Source organism: Saimiri boliviensis, chromosome 11 (assembly GCF_048565385.1).
Source record: "Saimiri boliviensis isolate mSaiBol1 chromosome 11, mSaiBol1.pri, whole genome shotgun sequence".
In the NCBI taxonomy this organism is placed as follows: Eukaryota; Metazoa; Chordata; class Mammalia; order Primates; family Cebidae; genus Saimiri; species Saimiri boliviensis.
The window spans coordinates 10,636,884-10,647,162 of record NC_133459.1 but is presented as its reverse complement, the minus strand read 5'-3'; the positions used below and the strand labels follow the sequence as shown (position 1 = coordinate 10,647,162).

Below are 10,279 nucleotides of genomic sequence, written 5' to 3'. Positions count from 1 at the left end.
CTCCCCACTCCGAAAACCAACCCCAGGCTCGTTTTACTGAAAACATTCATTACAGCAAAACGTCAGAGCTATGTGACAGTACATTAAGTTTCCACAAGCGGATAGGGTTGAACCGGGGGCAGAAGCCCCTGGTACAGGGACTTCACTGCCCACCCCAACCTCTGGCTGACCCGGACACAGGATGGATGGCTGTCAGATTGGGAGAACAACTTTGCAGGGCGATGGGGCAGCCTCCTCCTCCCTGTGCTTCTGCCCCGGCGGAGCCTCGGAGGAGGCCGGGTTCCTGGTCCTCTGGTGGCTGATGACGATGCTGCTGTTGGTGACTCGGGGCCCGTACCAGCCTGCCCAGTACTGGGTGTCCTGGCCCCCGTGCCGGAAGAGGATGTAGCGGACGCCTGGAGGGTAGTCCGAGAAAGTGTGGGAGACCTGCAGGGAGGAGGGGGAGGAAGTGACCACCGGGGCGGGGGAAGGGATGGAAGGAGCCAGGCTCTCTCAGGGAGCTGCCCAGGCTAGAAGGCAACAGCTCCAGGCCAGAGAGCAGGGGCTCCCTGGGCCCTGAGGCTGCCCTTGCTTCCTGGCATCCTGGCCCTGGGAGGAGTGGGTGGAGAGCAAGGGGTAAGGCCTCACCTCTCTCCATGCGGCATCGTTCCACTGTTCGAGGGTCACAGATGGGGGCTCGAAGGAAGCCAACACGAAGTAGTCAGCCGAGGCCAGGTACACCTTAAGTTGATAGGTGCAGCCACAGTCGGCTCTGGCGGCAAACCTGGTGGGGGGGTGAGAGCCCTGCATCCAAGCCATCGAGGGCTGGCCCCGGGGGTGGGGGCAGGCGGGACCTACACACTGGAGCTCGGAGCTTTATTTCCAATCGACCAACACTGCTCTGCCTGCAAGGCACAACTGGCTTCAGCGCTCCCTGTGTCCCTCTGTGGTCCGCGGGGAGCAGCCTGTCCATGCTGGCGTCAGTTACCCCATCTGAGATAAGGGACTCTTTTGGGCATCCTACTAAAGATGTGACCTCAAAAAGCAAAAGACCTTCCAGAGGCCAGGTCTGTCCAAGTCATGTCACCTGCACTTACAGTGGACCAGGCCGTGGATTCAGTGGGAGAGTCAAGGGGATGGCCTGTGTGATGGGACGGGCACAGAGCTCACCTTCTGCTCAGCCCAGCCACCCCTCCCCTGCAGCTCTGCACACCCCTCCAGCCTCGCCCCTTTATCCTCAGCGTGGTGGCCCTGGGGCCTGCCTAGAACTGGGGTCCTGCTCCTGCCACCGGCCAAGCCAGCGCCTTGCACAGTTCTGTGCACAGAGTAGGAGCTCAAAAACGGATGAATAGGGAAAGGGGCATGGGAGGCGGGTAGGCCAGGGGGTCTGGGGGTTTCCACCTGGTCCAGAGAGGGCTGGCCAAGGTAGGCAGATCACTTGAGGTCAGGAATTTGAAACCAGCCTGGCCAACACGGTGAAACCCTGTCTCTACTAAACATATTTTTAAAAATAGCTGGGCATGGTGGTGGGTGCCTATAATCCCAGGTACTCGGGAGGCTGAGGCAGGAGAATCGCTTGAATCTGGGAAATGGAAGTTGCAATGAGCTGAGATCCTACCACTGCACGCCAGCCTGGGCAACAGAGTAACTCCATCTCAAAAAAAAAAAAAAAAAAAAAAAAGTGCCTGTCAGTGACAACGCACCTGGGGGCCTCAGTCTCCGCATCTGCACACTGGGGCTACTGAGTCCTGCTGAGCATGTCACAGGGTGGTAGGGAGGCCAGGAGGTGCTGCTGGGTGAACACATGCTGGGTCTGGGTGCAGAGTGGGGACAGGCCAGGGCTACCTGGCTCTAGGACACTGCTGGGCACAGTGGGCACTTGCTACAGGTTGTCTCACCCAGCCTGACAGTAAGAGGAGGCTGTAGAGTGTGGGAATGCAGGCCCTGGGCCCTACTCACCAGTCCTTAACCACAATGTCTGGCCTGAACGTGTCCAGTAGCTCCTTCCAGTAGCCGTTGGCTACAAGGTCCACCAGCTGGGACTTGAGGCACATCCTGGGGAGCAGAGTCGAGGGCTTGTGTGCCTGGGTGTGCTCTGCATGGCCCTCCCTCACCCAAGCCTCGGCAGCCCCATGAATGCAGGGAGGTGGTCTGGGGACCTTGGGTATCCCTTGGCTGCTGCAGGACAGGCACTGGCTGGGGCTGACTCTGGCTCCTACTCCAGTGCAGGCCCGTGAGAAACCTAAGGAGGGAGTTTGACCCACTTGTGCCTGGGTGGCATCTGATCCCAGTCCAAAGGCCCAGTGTTCCAGGGCACTCTTGTAAACCCAAGTTCTTAGCTTAGGGACGGACAGCTGTAGACAGCCCTGGCTTATCTTAACCGCCCCATGGACTCCTGGCTTGCTTCAGTGATCCCCACCCCCACTGCCCATGAACAGTCACTGAGTTACTCCTGGAAGCAGTAACTCTGGGCCACTTCCCTTGAGCTTCACAGAGAGGCCTTCCCGTAGGAAGACTTTGCCTGAGACTTGGCAAAGGTGTCCTGACTGTCTGTCCCCTCCACGCAAGCCTGGTAGGTTCAGTTTGCCTTACTCATAGGATGTGACAAAATACTTCTTGACTTTGCGGTCAGGAAAATCTGTCCCGTGGTCTCCAGGGAGGCTCTCCACCTTCCAGTAGTTGCCACCTTCGGTATCGATTTGCCATGCTAACATACCCTCTAGGAGGAACAGAAGTGGAGGTGAGACCCCTCACTTCCCCATCTGGTCCTGGGAGGGTGGGAAGGAAGGTGGTTGGCATTAGTGACCCTCATGGGAGGCAGGACTTCCTCATGCTCAGGTCTCTGGGGCTGTGGACACCAAAGGGTTAACCAGCGTGTTCCTTATCAAGGGCATTGTGTAGCCAAGGTCAGTGCCCCACCAGTCCAAGTGTACCCCAACTGCACCTTGGAGCACCCCTACAAAGCACCCCTCCAACACATTCCCACCGTATCAGCTCTGATCTGACACTATTGGGCAGCCTCCAGGTCCCTTGGAAGGGATGCTCTGTCCCTCCCACTCAGTCCCAAACTGGCCTCACTCCTAACACGAAGCTGGAGAAAAGAATGTGTTACTTGGCTGGGTGTAGTGGCTCATGCCTGTAGCCCCAGCACTTTGGGAAGGCGAGGTGGGCGGATCATGAGGTCAAGAGATCGAGACCATCCTGATCAACATGATGAAACCTTGTCTCTACTAAAAGGAAAAAAAAAATTCAAAAATTAGCTGGGTGTGGTGGCACGTACCTGTAGTCCCAGCTACTCAGGAGATTGAGGCAGAAGAATTGCTTGAATCTGGGAGGTGGAGGTTGCAGTGAGCTGAGATCGTGCCACTGCATTCCAACCTGGCCACAGAGCGAGACTCCGTCTCAAAAAAAAAAAAAAGGATACAAACCCTTCCTCTCATCGTGTTGCAGTGGAACTCTGGGAAGTACCCAAGTATTAGTTCTCAAAAATTAAACTACAAGGGGCCTGTGAAAGTACTGTCTCGAAGACTAATGTGAGGTCGGGCACAGTGGCTCACACCTGCAATCCCAGCACTTTGGGAGGCCAACCCAGGAGTTCAAGACCAGCCTGGGGAACATGGCAAGGCCCTGTCTTTTTTTTTTTATAAGTAAAAGATTTAAAGAAGGCTAACATGCGTTCATCCCAACACAGGCTGCTTACTTGACCCCGATGACACCCCACATGGGTGAGGCCCTTTGTTAACTACATAACTCAGATTGGAGGCCCTAGAGGACGGGTTTGTGGGTTTGTCGTTGGGTCATGGGAACCTGATTCCCATAGGGCTCAGATGGCCTCTGCCCAGGGCAAGAGTGCTAAGTGGAGGAACAGGTGTCCTCTGCGCTGGTGCTGTGGTAACATTCATGGGTGAACCTCCATTAGGTGGGCTCCATGGGTTCAGGGGAGCAGTCACCCTCTTCACAGCGGACTTAGAGAACCTTAGAAAACAACGGTGCTGCTCTACCGAGGCTGCACAGACCATCGCCGGGGCACTTTTCAAACGGTTAGCTCGCTCCCGCTCCAGGAGCCCGCTATTCTCCAGGGGCTCTCCAGTCCCCAGTAGAGAGCCAGGAGAGTAATGCAGAAATCCAGGAGCCAGGCTGGTGCTGAACCAGCAGGGCTTGACTGAGCACTTCGGCTCCGGGCAGGGCGGGCTGCAAGGCCAGCTCTGTCAGCGAGCAGCTTAGCCTGGCAGCTTTGAGTGGAATCTGGGGCAGGCAGAGGAACTGAGTGGGGCACTGCCTATGGGGCCTCTGGGATTTGGGGCAGGGAGAGTTTGAGGCCTTTATCTGTCAGGACCAAACCGTGGAAGCTGGGCAGTTGTACCTCTTTGGGGAAGTCACTCATGTTAGAACCAAAGCTCCTCATTTATACAGTAGAGTCCACCCTAATTGTCTTGGCATCTCCCAGGATCCCTTTTTTTTTTTTTTTTTTTTTTTTTTTTAAAGATAGAGTCTCGCTCTGTCACCTAGGCTGGAGTGCAGTGGTGTGATCTCGGCTCACCGCAACCTCCACCTCCCAGGTTCAAGCGGTGCTCCTGCCTCAGCCTCCCAAGTGGTTGGGAGGCGCCTACAACCATGCTCGGCTAATTTTTGTATTTTTAGTAAAGATGGGTTTTACCATGTTGGCCAAGCTGGTCTCGAACTCCTGACCTCAAGTGATCTGCCCACCTCGGCCTCCCAAAGTGCTGGGATTACGGGCGTGAGCCACTGCACCTTGCCTATTTGTTTTATTTTTTAATTATTTTTTTTAGCGACAGGGTCTTGCTCTGTTGCCCAGGCTGGGGTGCAGTGGCACAACCTTGGCTCACTGCAACCTCCACCTCCCAGGTTCAAGTGATTCTCCTGCCTCAGCCTCCCGAGGAGCTGAGATTGCAGGCACCTGCCACCATGCCTGGCTAATTTTTTCGTATGTTTGTAAAGGTGGGGTTTCACCACGTTGGCCAAGCTGGTCTCGAACGCCTGACCTCAAGTACTCCACCCACCTCAGCCTCCCAACGTGCTGGGATTACATTCGTGAGCCACCACGACCAGTGAAAAATGCTACAGGGCATGAAATGGGGGTGCTATGCTAGAGATGGGAGTGCTGTTTTTAGATTGCGAGGACAGGGCAGGTCTCTGAATTGAGACCTGAAGGATGAGAAGGAACCAAGGGAAGGAGGGGGGTGTTTAGGGTTAGAGAACATTCCAGGTAGTGTGGGAATTGCACATGCTAAGGCCCGAGGATGGGAAGGAGCCTCCGCCCCGCCCCACCCCCCACCCCACCCCCACACCACCTTCGGCGCATGGGTTTCGCAGGAGGTTCCTCTGCAGGCTCCTTAGGAAGTAGCAGATCTTCCAGTCCTCCACGGGCTGGTCCCAGTCCTTGGTGATGAAGCCGTCTTGCAGACACTTGCGCTTCCAGAGGATCATGAGGTCAATGACGTCCCGCCAGAGGCTGCAGACAGGGCGGCAGTTCCGCAGCAGCTGGCGGGCGGGCACATGCACGAACAGCTCCAGCAGGACATTCTCCGGCAGCTCGTTAATGCTGGCTGGGGCTGCGGTGGGGTGGGGAGCATCCATGGCCTGTGGGGGATCAGTAGTGGTTACGAGCCTGATCAGGGAGGTAGGCCCTCAGGCCCCCAGGGAACCAGGCCAGGGACTCCTCTCTAACCCTGCATTAGCCAGGTGTGGTGGTGCACTCCTGGAGTCCCAGCTACATGGGAGGCTCAGGTAGAGGATCTCTTGAGCCTGGGAGTTCAAGGCTGCAGTGAGCTATGATCATGCCACTGCACTCCTGCCTGGGCAGCTGACCAAGACCCTGGCTCAAAAACACAAAACAAAAAACCCCACAAAAGAGTATTTCCGAGGCTGAGGGTCCTTCCAGTAAACAGCAGGCCCTCAATGGAAAGAGTAGTCATAGGACACACATTCAGAAGAGTGCAATAAATATACTAAAGACTTTAGAGACACATTTTTAAAAAGGCCCGTCCCCAGTTAAACAAAGATAGCTTAATTTGAAAGCCAGTGGGCTGAATGGACTAAGATTTTGTGGAGGCCACACTTGTCTGTGAGTTCTGTGAGGGTTTGGTGATTGCTGTTATTTTAATGCTCTGGATTCACTATTAGAATATACAATCTTTTTTTTTTTTTTTTTTTTTTTTTTTTTGAGAGTCTCACTCTGTCACCCAGGCTGGAGTACAGTGGCTCGATCTTGGCTCACTGCAACCTCGGCCTCCCAGGTTCAAGCGATTCTCCTGCCTCAGCCTCCTCAGTAGCTGGACTACACGTGTGTAGCACCATGCCTGGCTAATTTTTTGTATTTTTAGAAGAGATGGGGTTTCACCGTGTTAGCCAGGGTGGTCTTGATCTCCTGATCTTGTGACCTGCCCACCTTGGCCTCCCAAAGTGCTGGGATTACAGGCGTGAGCCACTGCACCCGGCCAGAATATAAAACCATTTTTATATCCCAGACTCATTAATGTTCATTCAGTGGTGGGCTAGCGCTGAGAAACCACCACCTTTCTCCTCAGCAGCTCACTTTTGCCTGCAAGTCAGATGTGATAAAACAACCCAGTAGGAAGCCCCCACAGCACCCGACTGGGCTGCTTTGGGTGTCAGGCCAGATTTCCACCTGGAGATTGCCGGAAAACAAACGGATGAAGGGTGCCTGGGAAGACTGCCTGGGTTCCAATCCTGGCCTGCAGTGACTAGCTGGGAAGCTGTGAAAAGGAGGGGGTAACTGTCCCGACCCGGAAGGGCCAGGAGGACCAAGTGGGGCACAGAGCTTCCGTCAGCATTGCCGCCAGCACAAACCTGCCCACAACACTGTCCTCCCTCTGCCTCTGTACTGTACTTGGGTTCCGGAAAACTTCAAGTTAGTGCCACGGCCCTGGCCTGAATCTCTTACCTGGGGGGACCTGGTTAGTCCCCTAACGGGATCCCAGGCACTTGCCCCAGGTAGGTGGGGGTGGGCTGGCAGCCAGGGCGTTGCACTGTCACCCAGGTGGGCCCCGTCTGCTTATGCACGAGGAGAGAATGTTTTCTACCTACAAGCAGAAAAACAGAAACTTGCTGGCCTCTTTTTTTTTTTTTTTTTTTTTTTTTTTTTAGACAGAGTTTCGCTCTTGTCACTCGGCTGGAGTGTCATGGTGTGATCTCAGCTCAGTGCAACCTCCGCCTCCTGGGTTCAAGTGATTCTCCTGCCTCAGCCTCCCAAGTACCTGCCACCATGCCCGGCTAATTTTTATATTTTTAGTAGAGACAGGTTTCACCATGTTGGCCAGGCTGGTCTTGAACTCCTGACCTCAGGTGATCCACCCACCTTGGCCTTCCAAAGTGTAGGGATTACAGGCGTGAGCCACCACACCCAGCCTTTTGCTGACCTCTTCTGATTTTTCATAGAGGCTTGGCTAAAGCAGCAGTTCATAGAGAGCTCCCACCCCAGAAAACAGGAGGGTGGGTGCATGCTGGCTCCTGGTCATGGAAGAACATTTTAGCACGGCAGAGCAAAGCAAACAGGTGAGGTACTTGTGTCTTGTGAAAAATACTTTGCAACCTTGGCAGTTCAGGGACTTCCTGTTTCTATAAATAGTGAAAAAATTAGCCGGGCATAGTGGCGAGGTGCCTGTGGTCCCAGCTACTTGGGAAGCTACGGTGTAAGGATCTTCTGAGCCCAGGAGGTCAAGGTGGCAGTGGCCCACAGGTGTGAGCCACCGCACCTGGCCCCTCAGAGTTTTTTTTTTTTTTTTTTTTGAGACAGAGTTTCGCTCTTGTTACCCAGGCTGGAGTGCAATGGCGCGATCTTGGCTCACCGCAACCTCCGCCTCCTGGGCTCAGGCAATTCTCCTGCCTCAGCCTCCTGAGTAGCTGGGATTACATGCACGCGCCACCATGCCCAGCTAATTTTTTGTATTTTTAGTAGAGACGGGGTTTCACTATGTTGACCAGCATGGTCTCGATCTCTTGACCTCGTGATCCACCCACCTCGGCCTCCCAAAGTGCTGGGATTACAGGCTTGAGCTACTGTGCCCGGCCAGAGGTTTTTTTACCTTAAGAGTCCATGAGGCCTGCTGAGGTCACACGCTAGGGAAGGAAGGAGCCCGCTAGCCTGTGAGCCATGACTGGGCCATGGCACTCCAGCCTGGGCAACAGAGCAAGACCGCCTCAAAAAAAAAAAAAAAAAAAAAAAAAAAGGAAAAATGTTTTGATGGAAAAAACCCAATGTGGTCAAGTCTTCTAAGTGTTGAGAAGCAACTGTAAGCATTTGAAAAAAAAAAAAAAAAAAAAAAGTGAAACTGGCTGGGCGCTGTGGCTCATGCCTGTAATCCTAGCATTTTGGGAGGCAGAGGTGGGTGGATCACCTGAGGTCAGGAGTTCAAGACCAGCCTGGCCATCATGGTGAAATCCCACCTTTAAAAAAATAAAAATTTAAAAATTTAAAAAAAAAGAAAAGAAAAAAAAAGTAAAACTTGTCAATTAAAAATGCTTGTAGTCTGGGCAACATAGCGAGTCTCTTCTCCCTAGAAAAAAAGAAATTAGGCCAGGCGCCGCAATGGCTCATGCCTGTAATCCCAGCACTTCGGGAGATTGAGGCAGATGGATCACAAGGTCATGAGTTCGAGACCAGCCTGGCCAATATGGTGAAACCCAGTCTCTACTAAAAATACAAAAATTAGCCAGACATGGTGGTGGGCGCCTGTATTTCCAGCCACTCAGGAGGCTGAGGCAGGAGAATCGCTTAAACCCCAGAAGCGGAGGTTGGAGTGCGCTGAGATCGCCCCACTGCACTCCAGCCTTGGTGACAGAGCAAGACTCTGTCTCAAAGAAAGAAAAAAACAAATCAGCTAGGCCTCGTGGCGTGAGCCTGTAGTCTCAGCTACTCAGGAGGCTGAGGTAGGAGGATTGCTTGAGACCAGAAGTCCAGGCTGCAGTGAGCCCTCATCGGGCGACTGCACTCCAGCCTGGGTGACAGGGCAAGACTCTGCCTACAAAATATGAATAAAATAAATAAATGCTGGCAACTTCTAAAGGCACTGTCTAGACTGTAGACCAAATAAAAGCCACTGGGCTCCAAGCTAGAGGTGTCTAGGCACCAATGGCTTTCCACCGTGGTGACCGAAGTCTGGTCTCTGGCTGTCGGCGTTTTCTTGCGCCCCCGCCCGAGGCATTTTGTGGAGGGGGAAGTCCACGCCAACCCTAGGAAGTCCCGTCACACCGACTGGGGTCCCCAAGTGTCTGGCCTGGAGTCCGGTGCTCGCCTTCTCCGCGCCCACCCTCCCAGCAAGCCCTCGGGGCGCTCTTACTTCCTCGGTTTCTCAGAAACAGAAACTGTGGCGGAGGAAAGGCAGCCGCCGGATTTCGCAGGCGCGTGGGAGCCTGGAGGTCCCCCCGACCGTTCTCCGAACCCGGCGCCGGCCTCGGGATGTGACTGGGAGGGCCGCCGCTGCAGCGCTGCCGCCTGGGCGGTCCCGGAGCCAGGCCCCCCGTCGGAGTCCCGGCTCAGCGGCCCGCGCCCCACCGCCCCCGGCCGCGCGGACCAGCACCCACGGGCTGCGTGAACGCTCCGGTGCCGGCGACCCGAGTCCCCGACTCCGGCACAGCGGCGGAGCTCCCGGTCGGCCCCAGCGTAAGGCCTCGGCCGCGGCGTAGTTGCGTCACGCGCCGCGCTCGGTCCCCACCCGAGTCCCGGCCCCGCCCGGCCCCGCCCCGCCCCGCCCCCTCGCCCCGGGAAGACGAACCTGGGGTCCCCGGGACTTGCGCCCTGGCGGCGGCCGGCCTGCGTGTCCTGAAGCTGAGTCTCCACCTCCAGGCGGCGGGCAGCTCAGCAACGGCACCCGCTTCCTCCACAGGGCAAGTCCCCGGACCCTACGGCAGCTCCCCCGACCCTCCCTGGAGGCGGGAGCTGAGCACTGGGCTCCAGAGGGTCCTTCCTAGGGCGTCACCTCCGTAGGCCTCAGAGGTTAAAAAAAAAAAAAAAAGCCGTGAGGGACCGGGCGTGGTGACTCTCGCAGTGGGAGGCCAAGGCGGGTGGATCGCTTGAGGTCAGGAGTTCGAGACCATCCTGGTCAACATGGTGAAACCCCGTCTCTACTAAAAATACAAAAAAATTAGCTGGGCGTGGTGGCGCGCGCCTGTAGTCCCAGCTACTCGGGAGGCTGAGGCAGGAGAATTGCTTGAACCCGGGAGGCGGAGACTGCAGTGAGCCGAGGTCGTGCCACTGCACTCCAGCCTGGCGCCTGATGACAGACTGAAACTCTGTCTCCAAAAAAAAAATTATATATAT

The 10,279-nt window shown here is 55.4% G+C and overlaps 1 protein-coding gene across 2 annotated transcripts; it reads right to left on the bottom strand.

The window, feature by feature from the left end:
- Positions 1–62: 62 nt before the first annotated feature.
- Positions 63–9,663, bottom strand: FBXO6 (F-box protein 6). Of its 2 annotated transcripts, XM_039473631.2 has the most exons (7): positions 9,300–9,663; positions 6,905–7,043; positions 5,292–5,580; positions 2,572–2,698; positions 1,939–2,034; positions 628–763; positions 63–426 (listed from the first exon to the last, which is right to left on the bottom strand). In XM_039473631.2, exons 3-7 carry the CDS (start codon positions 5,575–5,577, stop codon positions 193–195), a joined length of 879 nt encoding a protein of 292 aa, XP_039329565.1. In that variant the 5' UTR covers positions 5,578–5,580; positions 6,905–7,043; positions 9,300–9,663; the 3' UTR covers positions 63–192. The 2 variants fall into 2 exon arrangements, with proteins under 2 accessions (XP_039329565.1, XP_039329566.1); XM_039473632.2 differs by lacking the exon at positions 6,905–7,043.
- Between the last annotated feature and the right edge of the window lie 616 nt (positions 9,664–10,279).